We start from the raw sequence: 14,777 nt of genomic DNA on the forward strand, positions 1-14,777 counted from the left end.
GCAAGGTGTGGTCAAACAAACCATACTACACAAAAAATGACAGATGCGAACAAACCCAATTCCATGGATTTCTCAACAGTTCATTGATAACAGACATTGGTCACATTGTGAGCCAATCAATCACTGATATTTCCTCTTTCTCCATGAGGGTTTCCAATCTCCATCTTTGAAAGACCTCGCCTTGGAATTCTCTCCAAACGTCGCTCCCTCATGACGGCTTTAATAATGACCCGCCCCGCAGAACTTTAATCTTGCCTTCCAAGATTCTTTTCCCCTGGATCTACATTCAAGCTTCAACCTCCAAGCACAATTTCAGATCTTTGGCCATGCCAAGCAGAACAATCCTGCTCCAAAGGGGTACCTTTGCTCCAATGGCCCCGCAGGACCTTGCTTGAAGTCTGCTATCTGCAGCTTTTTCTTTAATTTGGAACTTGTGTCTTTGATCCTTTATTTTAACTTAACAGCACCTATTGCTGGCCCCTCACTCTCGGTCCCTCATTTTCAGTCCCTTACCTAGGACTTGTTTTAGGGACTACTCCCTGTCCCTCTCCTGTGTCCTCCTCCCTGGGACACTTCCTATTCATTGGTGTTCACTTCCAGGTCCTCTCCCTGCATTTCCACGTCATTTCCCTTTACTTATTCTGGAGGTGGGTGTGTCTCTTGTCCCTGACAGTTACCTGCAAGTTAAACGGCACATTAAAATCCTCTGAGTTGCTAATATTGTCCTGTCCTCTGTGCATTGAAATCAGTGAGTATTTTTGCTCTTGATGTATAGGTGTTTCTGTAATATCAGTCAGTTACAACAAACACTCCTGAACTTTCAGCTTTATTTGCATGCATTGGCCAACTGTGATAGAACCTGACTTGCTCCATTCTTGCTCCATTCTTGCTCCATTTGATTTCTGACTAACAGTGAACAAGGCCACAAGAAAATTCACTCATTTAACAAAACACGGTCATTTCCCTATTTGTGACACTGTACATGAAGGAATATTATTCTAGTGCCTTTCATTGGACGTTCTAATGTACTCTGTTTAAATATGTAGATATTCAGTGGTAAATTGACATTGTGCTTCTAAAAATAATTCATAATATTGAACATGATGAAGTACTAAGTTTGAGATAATGTTACATGCATATAAATAAAATTATTTGTGAATTTTATTATTGTTGAATGATCTCGGTGCTACAGTGCTCATATGTTATGAATATTGATAGCTAATAGCTGATTATGTAGCCTAAATTAGTTGGAGCAAAACAAATAAAAATTCAAATGTTATTAAATTGATTGAGTTAAAATTATGTTCTTATGAAAGGTAGTAATTATCTTAGATTGGTTTCTTCAGTCAAAACAGTGAAGGAGGATTAAAAGTGAAAGCTTTTAGGGAAACATGTCAGATCTTAATTTGAATCTATACCTTGATATTGGCTAATATTCCATTTACTAGTTAGTTACACAAGCTCCCTTTAAATTATTTTGTGGAGACGTGCAAGTACGTTATTTATCACAGAACAAGGCTTCCGTGGTACCTTCTGTGGGGCTATGCAGCTTAACAGGAACTTCACTCATTATTGCGTTTAGTTTCTTGTAGAGGGAAAGGTTTTCTTACTGGGAAACTAGAATGTGACATGGAAAGTTGCCCTGCCAGACCACTCTGCTGTACTGTATCCTATTGTGTCTGAATATTTGTACGGCAGAGGTAGATAGATTCTTGATAAGCAAGGGGTGAAAGGTTATTGGGGTAGGCAGGAATTTGGAGTTGAGGTTACAATCAGATCAGCCATGATCTTAACTGAATAGTGGAACAGACTGGAAGGGACGAATGGCCTACTGCTTCTAATCGGTAGGTTCAGTTGAAGACCTGCGTTGTGCTATCATTTGACCTACCAGCCAGAGTGATTGTGATGGCAGTCAAGCAGATTGTGAATGGAATTGGTAATATAGAGTGATGGGACTGGAGAGAGAGATGGTAGTAAACCATTTTGTATTGGAGAAACCTTTCTGATAATATCTTGATTACAGTATTATGTGCAATGGCACATTAAAAATGTTGGCATAAAAGGTTAATACTGAAAAAACAAGTTGTCTTTGGTTGTATCCATTTTTAGATGCTGTACTTTTGGCTTCATCGAAAACTAACCAGGTGGCTATTCCTAATTGTTCACTCAGGATAAGCCACATACAACACAAATCTGCTCGACTTTGAACTGAGCTTCAGCCCCCCATTAAATTTGTTGCCCTGCTAACATGCTCCCTTCTCTGCAACATTACCAGCCTTTGTGCCTATTATTACAATCCCAGACCAGACCCCAACAGTGGCTAGGATACTGGACCAAAATACTAATATTAGTTTATTTGGAAAGAATGTGTGGAAAGAATGATTTGCTCCAGGAGTGATTGCATGAAGAAATAGAGATTTGCTATTTCTAAAACAAAACTTTATTATGAATACAATATTAAACTTTTAACTTCACACTCAAAAAGAACAACTTGCAATTATCCCTTAACACAACTATACAATTCCTCAGTAACAAGGAGAAAAGAAACATAAAGATCTTAATTCAGTTTAAAATAGGCACAGAGTAATACTTGCTTTATGAAACAGATTTAGCTCTGGTTGGAACCCTTCAGACTCTGACCACATGTCTTCAAATAACTGTTTTTGTCTTCAGACAAAACTGCTTTGATTTAAAATATTATTACTCTATTTTTTAAATATCCTACTTAGAAAAAATTGTAGGCTGAGTCAGGCAGATCAGAACTCAGCCCTCTCTTGATCTCTCTCTCTCTCGCCCTCGATCTCCCTCGCCCTCGATCTCTCTCGCCCTCGATCTCTCTCGCCCTCGATCTCTCTCGCCCTCGATCTCTCTCGCCCTCGATCTCTCTCGCCCTCGATCTCTCTCGCCCTCGATCTCTCTCGCCCTCGGTCTCTCTCGCCCTCGGTCTCTCTCGCCCTCGGTCTCTCTCGCCCTCGGCTCTCTTCGCCCTCGGCTCTCTCCGCCCTCGGTCCTCTCTCGCCCTCGGTCTCTCTCGCCCTCGGTCTCTCTCGCCCTCGGTCTCTCTCGCCCTCGGTCTCTCTCGCCCTCGGTCTCTCTCGCCCTCGGTCTCTCTCGCCCTCGGTCTCTCTCGCCCTCGGTCTCTCTCGCCCTCGGTCTCTCTCGCCCTCGGTCTCTCTCTCGCCCTCGGTCTCTCTCGCCCTCGGTCTCTCTCGCCCTCGGTCTCTCTCGCCCTCGGTCTCTCTCGCCCTCGGTCTCTCTCGCCCTCGGTCTCTCTCGCCCTCGTTCTCTCTCTCTCTCGCCCTCGATCTCTCTCGCCCTCGATCTCTCTCGCCCTCGATCTCTCTCGCCCTCGATCTCTCTCGCCCTCGATCTCTCTCGCCCTCGGTCTCTCTCGCCCTCGGTCTCGGTCTCTCTCGCCCTCGGTCTCGCTCCCTCGCCCTCGGTCTCGCTCCCTCGCCCTCGATCTCGCTCCCTCGCCCTCGATCTCGCTCCCTCGCCCTCGATCTCGCTCCCTCGCCCTCGATCTCGCTCCCTCGCCCTCGATCTCGCTCCCTCCGCCCTCGATCTCGCTCCCTCTCCCTCGATCTCGCTCCCTCGCCCTCGATCTCGCTCCCTCGCCCTCGATCTCGCTCCCTCGCCCTCGATCTCGCTCCCTCGCCCTCGATCTCGCTCCCTCGCCCTCGATCTCGCTCCCTCGCCCTCGATCTCGCTCCCTCGCCCTCGATCTCGCTCGATCTCGCTCCCTCGCCCTCGATCTCGCTCCCTCGCCCTCGATCTCGCTCCCTCGCCCTCGATCTCGCTCCCTCGCCCCCCCTCGATCTCGCTCCCTCGCCCTCGATCTCGCTCCCTCGCCCTCGATCTCGCTCCCGCGCCCTCGATCTCGCTCCCGCGCCCTCGATCTCGCTCCCTCGCCCTCGATCTCGCTCCCTCGCCCTCGATCTCTCGCCCTCGCTCCCTCGCCCTCGATCTCGCTCCCTCGCCCTCGCTCCCTCGCCCTCGATCTCGCTCCCTCGCCCTCGATCTCGCTCCCTCGCCCTCGATCTCGCTCCCTCGCCCTCGATCTCGCTCCCTCGCCCTCGATCTCGCTCCCCTCGCCCTCGATCTCGCTCCCTCGCCCTCGATCTCGCTCCCTCGCCCTCGATCTCGCTCCCTCGCCCTCGATCCCGCTCCCTCGCCCTCGATCTCGCTCCCTCGCCCTCGATCTCGCTCCCTCGCCCTCGATCTCGCTCCCTCGCCCTCGATCTCTCTCCCTCGCCCTTGCTCTCGCTCCCTCGATCTCGCTCCCTCGATCTCGCTCCCTCGCCCTCGATCTCGCTCCCTCGCCCTCGATCTCGCTCCCTCGCCCTCGATCTCGCCTCCCTCGATCTCGCTCCCTCGCCCCTCGATCTCGCTCCCTCGCCCCTCGATCTCGCTCCCTCGCCCTCGATCTCGCTCCCTCGCCCTCGATCTCGCTCCCTCGCCCTCGATCTCGCTCCCTCGCCCTCGATCTCGCTCCCTCGCCCTCGATCTCGCTCCCTCGCCCTCGATCTCGCTCCCTCGCCCTCGATCTCGCTCCCTCGCCCTCGATCTCGCTCCCTCGCCCTCGATCTCGCTCCCTCGCCCTCGATCTCGCTCCCTCGCCCTCGATCTCGCTCCCTCGCCCTCGCTCCCTCGCCCTCGATCTCGCTCCCTCGATCTCGCTCCCTCGCCCTCGATCTCGCTCCCTCGCCCTCGATCTCGCTCCCTCGCCCTCGATCTCGCTCCCTCGCCCTCGATCTCGCTCCCTCGCCCTCGATCTCGCTCCCTCGCCCTCGATCTCGCTCCCTCGCCCTCGATCTCGCTCCCTCGCCCTCGATCTCGCTCCCTCGCCCTCGATCTCGCTCCCTCGCCCTCGATCTCGCTCCCTCGCCCTCGATCTCGCTCCCTCGCCCTCGATCTCGCTCCCTCGCCCCTCGATCTCGCTCTCTCGCCCTCGATCTCGCTCTCTCGCCCTCGATCTCGCTCTCTCGCCCTCGATCTCGCTCTCTCGCCCTCGATCTCGCTCTCTCGCCCTCGATCTCGCTCTCTCGCCCTCGATCTCGCTCTCTCGCCCTCGATCTCGCTCTCTCGCTCTCGATCTCGCTCTCTCGCCCTCGATCTCGCTCCCTCGCCCTCGCTCCCTCGCCCTCGCTCCCGCGCCCTCGATCTCGCGCCCTCGATCTCGCGCCCTCGATCTCGCGCCCTCGATCTCGCGCCCTCGATCTCGCGCCCTCGATCTCGCGCCCTCGATCTCGCGGCCCTCGATCTCGCGCCCTCGATCTCGCGCCCTCGATCTCGCCGCCCTCGATCTCGCGCCTCGATCTCGCGCCCTCGATCTCGCGCCCTCGATCTCGCGCCCTCGATCTCGCGCCCTCGATCTCGCGCCCTCGATCTCGCGCCCTCGATCTCGCGCCCTCGATCTCGCGCCCTCGATCTCGCGCCCTCGATCTCGCTCCCTCGCCCTCGATCCCTCGCCCTCGATCTCGCGCCCTCGATCTCGCGCCCTCGCCCTCGATCTCGCTCCCTCGCCCTCGATCTCGCTCCCTCCCCCTCGATCTCGCTCCCTCCCCCTCGATCTCGCTCCCTCGCCCTCGATCTCGCGCCCTCGATCTCGCTCCCTCGCCCTCGATCTCGCTCCCTCGATCCCTCGATCTCGCTCCCTCGATCCCTCGATCTCGCTCCCTCGATCCCTCGATCTCGCTCCCTCGATCCCTCGATCTCGATCCCTCGATCTCGCTCCCTCGATCCCTCGATCTCGCTCCCTCGCCCTCGATCTCGCTCCCTCGCCCTCGATCTCGCTCCCTCGATCCCTCGATCTCGCTCCCTCGATCCCTCGATCTCGCTCCCTCGATCCCTCGATCTCGCTCCCTCGATCCCTCGATCTCGCTCCCTCGATCCCTCGATCTCGCTCCCTCGATCTCGCTCCCTCGATCTCGCTCCCTCGATCTCGCTCCCTCGATCTCGCTCCCTCGATCTCGCCCTCTCGATCTCGCCCTCTCCATCTCGCCCTCTCCATCTCGCCCTCTCCATCTCCCTCCCATCTCGCATTCGATCGCCCTCTCCATCCGCCCTCTCGATCTCGCCCTCTCGATCTCGCCCTCTCGATCTCGCCCTCTCGATCTGCCCTCCGATCTGCCTCTCGATCTCGCCCTCTCGATCTGCCCTCTCGATCTCGCCCTCTCGATCTCGCCCTCTCGATCTCGCCCTCTCGATCCGCCCATCTCGATCTCGCCTCTCGATCTCGCTCCGATCTCGCCTCTCGATCTCGCCCTCTCGATCTCGCCCTCTCGATCTCGCCCTCTCGATCTCGCCCTTCGACTCGCCTCTCGATCTCGCTCGCCCTCATCGATCTCGCCCTCGCCGATCTCGCCCTCTCGATCTCGCCCTCTCGATCTCGCCCTCTCGATCTCGCCCTCTCGATCTCGCCCTCTCGATCTCGCCCTCTCGATCTCGCCCTCTCGATCTCGCCCTCTCGATCTCGCCCTCTCGATCTCGCCCTCTCGATCTCGCCCTCTCGATCTCGCCCTCTCGCTCTCGCCCTCTCGCTCTCGCCCTCTCGCTCTCGCCCTCTCGCTCTCGCCCTCTCGCTCTCGCCCTCTCGCTCTCGCCCTCTCGCTCTCGCCCTCTCGCTCTCGCCCTCTCGCTCTCGCCCTCTCGCTCTCGCCCTCTCGCTCTCGCCCTCTCGCTCTCGCCCTCTCGCTCTCGCCCTCTCGCTCTCGCCCTCTCGCTCTCGCCCTCTCGCTCTCGCCCCTCTCGCTCTCGCCCTCTCGCTCTCGCCCTCTCGCTCTCGCCCTCTCGCTCTCGCCCTCTCGCTCTCGCCCTCTCGCTCTCGCCCTCTCGCTCTCGCCCTCTCGCTCTCGCCCTCTCGCTCTCGCTCTCGCCCTCTCGCTCTCGCCCTCTCGCCCTCTCGCTCGCTCTCGCCTCGCCCTCGCTCTCGCTCTCGCCCTCTCGCTCTCGCTCTCTCGCCCCTCGCTCTCTCATCCCTCGCCCTCCTCTCTCCTCTCTCGCCCTCGCTCTCTCTCTCTCGCCCTCGCTCTCTCTCTCTCTCTCCTCGCTCTCACTCCCTCTCTCCCTCTCGCCTCTCCCTCCACTCCCTCTCTCTCTCGCCCTCCCCTCTCTCTCTCTCGCCCTCTCTCTCTCGCCCTCGCTCTCTCTCTCTCTCGCCCTCGCTCTCTCTCTCTGCCCCTCGCTCTCTCTCTCTCGCCCTCGCTCTCTCTCTCTCTCTCTCGCCCTCGCTCTCTCTCTCTCTCTCAGCCCCTCTCTCTCTCTCGCCTCGCTCGCCCTCTCGCTCTCGTTAGATGTATTCGATGCTGTTGTATCGTGGTATGAAGAGACAAAAGTCCTGTTCCTTTTTCACCAACGCACCTTTATTTCTCCCAACAGACTCTGCACAAAACTCTACACATCACCTGACCCAGAGGCCACCTGAAGCCCCTTTACATATCAGTGCCAATTATTGGACACTTTCAACATAAATTAGACAACTAATTGTAACGTCTCTTAACCCATTACTTAACAGCTATCCCTCTCGCTCTCGCTATCCCTCTCTTGCTCTCTCTCCCTGAGCTTCTCCAAACTCACCTCCTCTCTGCATTTCGAAGCTCCAGACACCAAAGGCGGGAATCTCCCTTCTGGGGATTAAGACCCCACGTCCACCAGAAAACGGGCTGGAATCACGCCGGACTTTTTCCTAGAAAACCCGGGTTGATTTCTCCCACTTCAAGGGGGCTAGCAGGGCAACGGCGTGCGTCCTGCAGCTCCGGCTGCTGGCGGGGCTCTGCAGTTACAGCCGTGCATGTGCACGGCGGCTGGCCACGGGTCCGCGAATGCACACAGCGGCCATCTTAGCGCAGGCCCCCACGCAACATGCCGGCGCTCTACAGGGGCCCGGACCGGTGGAACGTAAGACCCCTGGAATGAGCGCGCCTGCCGATCGGTAGCCACCGATCGGGCCTGGCCATGACGGCTTCCGCAGCCAGAAAGCTGAGGTCTCGCAGGGTGGAACCACATCTGAACCACGCCGACGGGACTCGTCGGGCACTCGGCCCGACGGGACTCGTCGGGCACTCGGCCCGTCGAGCACGGAGTATCGCCGCGGGGGCTACTTTCAACAGCCCCCGACCGGCGCCGCGTCAATTGCGCACGAGCGGCTGGCGGCGATTCTCAGGTCAAGAATTGCGTGCCGGCGTGGGCGCCTATTTTGGGTATTTCTAAGCCCCCGCGCTGAGCGCAATTTCGGTGCGGAGGATCGGAGAATCCCGCCCCTTATCTCCACAAGCTGAAGACACATGGGGCGGGATTCTCCATCCAGCGACGTCAGAATTGCAATTGGGCGGTGAATCGTGCATCGGCCAAAAATCTAGGTTCGTGCCAGGCGCCTTGATAGTGGCATGAATGCTTTCCATGCCTCGCATCGGCGTGAATATCCGATTTTTACAGTAACGTCCATTAGCATATCATTAATGGGCCCGACACGGTAGTCTCTGGCCTCCTGCGATCCTCTGCCGGGGAAAGGGCTGCCGGCGTGGTTCACTGTGGTATTTAAAAATGGGAACAATGGGAACAGCGCTGTGGCTGCTGAGGGTGAGAGGGGTGGTACGATATGTTTCCAAAGGCACAACTATGAGTTGCTAGTTGTGCCAATGGCTGGGTGGGGTGGGACAACTGTCAGGACCAGGGGAAGTAACCGGGGGGGGGGGGGATCAGGAAATGGGCTGTGGGCCCGGGATGTCGGGGCCGATCCGCCATTGCTGCAGTCTGCAAGGCAGCCATCTGGCTACGCACTCTACTAACTGCCCACTGTGACCCATAATTGTGCAGAGCGCCGCCGGCCATATTGGTGCCCTTCTCTCAAACCCCTAGGCCATCGCCCAGGCCCCAGCCGACCCATGAACGGGATGGGTATGGCCCACCAGGTATTGGCATCCCTCAGTGCACCCATCCGAGGCACTGACCCACTGCGGAGGTGCAGTATGCAGCCTGAATAGCGGACGCATGTACCTTGGCCCTTGCCACTGCCCCGGCACATAGTCGCCTCAGGGCGGATGCCCCACCAGTAGCATCATCAGCTAGACCACCCTGCAGGAACCAAGCCCACCCTGCCTCCAAAGAGCTAGGCACAACCCGTGCGCCGCACACCGGTCCCATGGCACACTGCGGCTGAGATCTCAACAGGTGACCAGTCACTTCCGCAGTCCCTGCTTGCACGCATGCCATCAGGGATGGCATCGGTCGGTGGCATGTGGTTCCCCCTCCCATAACTTGGTTCTTAAAACAGGACAAGGTGTTATAGGTGTTTGATTCACCAAAAAGATTTTGTCAGTTTGCACTCAGACCTGCAGCCATGCTTCTTTCGTCTCACTGTCTGTCCTGTGACTGAAGGTGATATGTGTGCTCAACAGTTTTAACACTGGATCACTTCAGGCAGTCATGGCTATTTCTTTGGCACCCGTGGATGGACACCGATGGGGCTGGGGCCGTGGTGCGGAGGGTAGAGTGTCAGGGGGAACAGCCGGGGGTGGAATAGGATTATGAAGGGGATATATTCGAGCAGTGGCTACAGTGCAGGCCAGGGCCACCATGTAGCCCGTTGGAACTAGTAAGGCACATGAGTACACACCATGCTAACATGTCTGCCCTTCAACCCCCCTGCAGAAAATGGATTTTGGTGTGCATACTGGTGTGGTTGGCATTTGACTGGCACCGCAGCCCTGACGGGTGCAATGAGGCTGCATGAGTAGGAGCTGCTCGGGGAGGACACCACAGAACAGGAGCCTGCCCCCAAGCAGCAGGAGCCAGCCGGTGACGGTGGAGTGCCGGCTGTCCAGCAGGCCGAGGAGGAGGTGGGAAGGGGGCGTCACATCAGGCCTCTTGTATACTGACCGTGCCTGTCGTACGAGAACCTGCCGGACCAGGCGTGTCGCCAACGACTGCGGCTGAGCAGAGAGACAGTGCGATATCTGTGCTGGATAATGGCGCATTTGGAATCATGGGGGTATGGAGCAGACACCCGCTTCCTGAGGCCTTCAAGTTGATGGTCACCCTGTACTTCTGTACCACCTGTCTTGAATCTCCCAGATCCGTGCACAATTGCATCCGTGCTGTAATGGATGCTCTTTATGCTCGGGGGTCACAATGCTTTGCCTTTGGTGTGGACTGAGCCCATAGGTTGCCTGGGGAGTGGGATTTGCTGCAATCGATGGGATGCATGTCCTCGTACGGACCTGCATTCAATTTCAATTTAATACTCTTTCTGGCCAATTTTACTTATGTTTTTGTATTTTGTGATAATATTGAACATTTAAAAGTGATCACGAGGGGGAAAACACCACTGCAGTTACTAAAGTTTCAGTATGTGCAGCAGGATTTTGGCTGCTAGTATGATTGGTGCTTTTCAGTATTTTAGCTTTTTGGTGATTTGTGGAATATATCCTTACTGCTTAATTATATAACTGTTAAATTCCATCGATTGACTAATTATAATTTTAAAAACCTCATTTATTTCAGCTGGAAGAGGACGACTGGGAAAATTGGGAATAAAATGGAATTGGACCTTGCTGCTTCAGTTGATTCTTGAATTATTTCATTCTAATGTAATGACCATTGTGTTTATATTCTTAGCCTGTAGTGTATATACAGGTTTCCTGTGCCATTGCTTCAATAAGCTAGGGTAACATGTTTTATACTGCATGCTATTGTATCATATAGCAGGTTTTTTAGCATGTAATTACAAAGGACTAAGAAGCATGGGTTATATTTCATTGTTTAGACTAAAGTTATATTCAATGGGAGACATTGCTATTACTGTTTCTAATGGTGTTTTGGTTTTGCGTAATTAACAGCTGATTGGTTGTGCAATATATATTTTAAATATGCATTTTCTAGCTTTCAGATATGGGAAACCATTAGTTTTGTAATTCGAATTCCCTTAGATCTTTTACAGATTTGCACTTACATCTATTAAACTTAAATTATACAAAGTTAACTGACTAATGCTTTCAGTGTTTAAGCACTTTTTAAATCAAATAAAATGTCAGCTAAAAATGCGCATTGGAAATTGAATTCCTCCATTTTACTGAGTCATGGTGGAAGAAATGCTCTTTTAAAACTGGAGGGTTCCCAAAAAGAGGGTTATAATTCTGATGCCTGAGCTACCTGGCATTTTAACTCCTTTGAATGCTGATTTTTAAAAAAACTTTCAAGTAGCTTGTAACCAATCATACATTTCTACAGATTTGCTACTCTGTAAATTTTGAATGGTGATTATTGAAACCTCTCTGGAACCTGTAAAGGACTGTCATATTTGTGGTGAAAAGCAGAAGCTGCTGAAGGTTAATCTGTTGATCAAGTTAAGGTTTGTAGTTTTTTGAGCTGAAGCACATGCTGCTTTAACGCTTCATCTTTTTTCAGGGAGGAGGCATTGGAGAGAATTTGGAAAAATTGGATTGTTGCATTGATTCCATGAATGTACTAGGAAGCAAGTGTGACAAGTAGTTCAGAAGTTTGTTGGTCATTGACCAAATCTCCCTGTTAAATGGTGACAACCTGCTCTTTAAAGCAAGCCAGAAAACAAAGCAGTCCACTATGCTTTGGGATAGCTAGTATTTAAGTGAATCGAAACACTAATAGCGCCAATAGTCATTTGTGCTGCATACAGCTTGTGCCTTCACTACTGATGCAAATTATTACCATGGTTTCTGTACATAATGATTGAATTGTCCATTGGCTATCAGCATGCTTTAAATTTGAAAAGGTCAATGTGAAACAAATATATTCTAAAAGGAAAATATTGCATTCTGGAAATTTAAAAAAAACTGAAAACACTTGGGATACTCAACATGTCAGCCACACCTGTAAATAGAACATAAAAACCTAGTTGATATTTCGGTACAAGGATGCTTCCTCAAATGTCTTCAACCCAAATATTGGCTGACTTCTGCTCTTTTGACAAGCTCCCCGATTTACTGAGTATTTGCTGTTTTTCATTTCTTTAAAAGCATTGTCATATTAATGTGACAGATGCAAATATTTCAACGGAAGGTACATGACATTTTTTGAAACCAAAATACATGTGTTGAAACTCTGTGCTTCTTAGTCATGTAACAATGGGTTGAAGCACTCACATGTGATCTCTCCGACCGCAACTGGAAGTGATGAATTGAGTATCGCTTAACTCTAAAGATTACTTAGTGGGGTGCGATTTCCCCTCCCTGCCCACAACTTCTATCATGTATTGTTACTAATATCACATAAACCCAGACTAAACTGATGCAGATGGAAATTATGGTACCTGCACTTTTTGTTGAAGAAACTTGGCTGTAAATAAGACTTAATTTTTTTCTTTGTTTTAAATAAAATAAAAATCTATCGTTTACTGTTTTGACATTGGTACAGCGTATTGAACACTTATGGTAAGTAACTTTCTATAGACTGCTGCTTTAATTCTCAGTTTAGATACCGTAGATGGTGGCATATAAGATGGCCTCTAAAGGCCCAAAATATCCCTCCAAAAATCGGAGTCAACTTATCGATTGAGTGTACAGGTGGCAAATGATCACCATTTTGAAATGTCATTAGCGTCTGATGCAAAGCATGGGCATGTCTTAAACTACCAACAATCTGCAGGTTAGATTGATTGGCTCTGATCAATACCGAGGTTATAGGGATAGGACGGGGGAGTGGGCCTGGGTAGGGTGCTCTTTCAGGGGAGTTGGTGCAGACTTTTGGGTGAATGTACTTCGGGGATTCTGTGATATTCTATCAAACTCCCATACATCTTAACAGCATAGGCTGGCTGTTGCCTGCTTCACCTAGTTATAAGATATCATCAGTAAGTAAAATGTGTTTGTGGGGGTGAAAAAATTAAGGCTGACTTCAAGTATGATTATAGCATGTGGCTTAAATGGGAGGTCGACATATACACTGAGTATATACAAAAACATGATTTTGCAGCCTAGAAAATGGGGTCAATGTATATGCCATGATTTACGCCATCTATTTTGTATGTGTGTTCACACCAGTACTTCCTTTAGTTTTATCAGACTCAAAAAAAAAAACTCAAACTAAAAATGTAGTTTGAAATTCAGTGAGGATTAGAAGTAGGTATTTTGTAAACTGGGAAGATTGTTGATGTCATGGTCTGAGATTGTGACTGACATTTACATTAACCAAACCCTGCATATCATAAAGCAGCAGGGCCCTGTGGTTTCAAAGTTCTGAATACGAACTGAAGCATGTGACTTACTTGCATTACATTCGCTTGAGTTATGTCTTCCAGATATTGCTTTAAATTATGTTCTCTTAGCCTACTAATTATATATTTTTAGTATAAATAGTTAGTGCTTGTACATATTTTCATTTATTGTCTTTTAAGAAAAGAAGCATTTTCATCAGACTTAAGACATTAGGTTTGTATTGAAACAAATCTTGGTATACTTTTAAGTCTAAGTCATTCCTTTTACTTGTCAAGCTAACTTGAGAGTTCCACAGGATGATGTTCAGCTGCTTCATCAATGACTTTGTCTCCATCGTAATGTCAGAAGTGGGGATGTTCCTGGATGAATGGGCAGTGTTCACACCATTTGTGAGTCCTTAGATATTGGAGCAGACTGTGCCCATATGCAGCAAGACCTGGACAACATTTTGGCTTGTGCTAAGTAACATTTGTGCCAAGCAATATCCCTCCTCAGATGATCAAATCTAATAATCGCCGGATGACGTTCAATGGCATTACCATCACTGAATCCCCCACCATCAACATCCTTGGCGTTACCATTGACCAGAAACTGAATGGGAACAGCCATATAAATTGTTAAGAACCCGTGCCAGACCCCAACATTTGCCCGGATACCAGCCAAGAACATCAAACACTTATTTTTGAAAAACATTTATTGAAAGCATTTTTTCATGTAATACATACCCAGGAAGTACAAAAGCAACAGGAAACATAGCCCTCCCTCCTGCACAATGCCACCCAAACAAAAAAATAGAACCACCCCAGGTCCCCCAGCTGACGGCTCAATACTCCTATAAAAAAGGCAATGAACAGCTTCCACCTCGAGGTCGAGGTGAAGCCCTCCTCCACACCTCAAATGATCTCACCCATACTCCTGCCTTTGGCGGCTCCAAGTCCCGCCAGTACAAAATCCGTCTCTGGTTATCAGGGAGGCCAACACGTCAGCCTCTCTCCCCACCTGCATCCCCATATCCTCCGAAACTCCAAATATCACCATCTCTGAGCTACTCCCAAAATTTTGGTCATTGCATCTGAAAACCTCTTCCAAAACCCCCTCAACTTTGCAGCCGTCCAAAACATGCACATGGTTCACTGGCCCCCTTGCACTCTGCCTGCATCTATCCTCCACCCCTGGAAAGAACAGACTCATCCTGCACACTGTTATGTGGGCCCTGTGCACCACCTTAAATTGGCTAAGGCCTAGCCTTGCACATGATAAAGGCGTATTCACCCTCCACAATGCTTCACTCCATACTCTCATGTCCCATCCAACTACTCCTCTCGCTTATGCTTAACCTCCCCACTGGAGCGCTCTTCAACTTCCCATATGCATCTGCAATCCTGTCCCCTATTTCATACTCAGACAAGCTTATCTTACAACGACTCCATGCACCTTCAAACTGACCACTCATGCACTGCCCATTTCCAAACCATTGCAATATTTGCCGCTCAGTAGTAGTTCAAGAAGTTCGGTAACCCTAACCCCCTGCATTGATCCCTCTCCGAAAACACCCGTCTAACCCCCAGAGCTTTCCCTGCCCACACA

At 51.3% G+C, this 14,777-nt stretch overlaps 1 protein-coding gene across 3 annotated transcripts in view; it reads left to right on the forward strand.

Annotated features, from left to right (window-relative positions):
* bsdc1 (BSD domain containing 1) overlaps positions 1-12,376 on the forward strand; it is a 92,308-nt gene extending 79,932 nt beyond the window's left edge. For all 3 annotated transcript variants that reach the window (XM_038794568.1, XM_038794587.1, XM_038794576.1), the window contains one exon: positions 10,504-12,376. In XM_038794568.1, the coding sequence (XP_038650496.1) occupies positions 10,504-10,536 (33 nt within the window). In that variant the 3' untranslated portion in view covers positions 10,537-12,376. The remainder of the gene's footprint in view (positions 1-10,503) is intronic.
* The last annotated feature ends 2,401 nt before the right edge of the window (positions 12,377-14,777 follow it).

The sequence above is a fragment of the Scyliorhinus canicula genome, chromosome 1 (genome assembly GCF_902713615.1).
Source record: "Scyliorhinus canicula chromosome 1, sScyCan1.1, whole genome shotgun sequence".
NCBI lineage: Eukaryota > Metazoa > Chordata > Chondrichthyes > Carcharhiniformes > Scyliorhinidae > Scyliorhinus > Scyliorhinus canicula.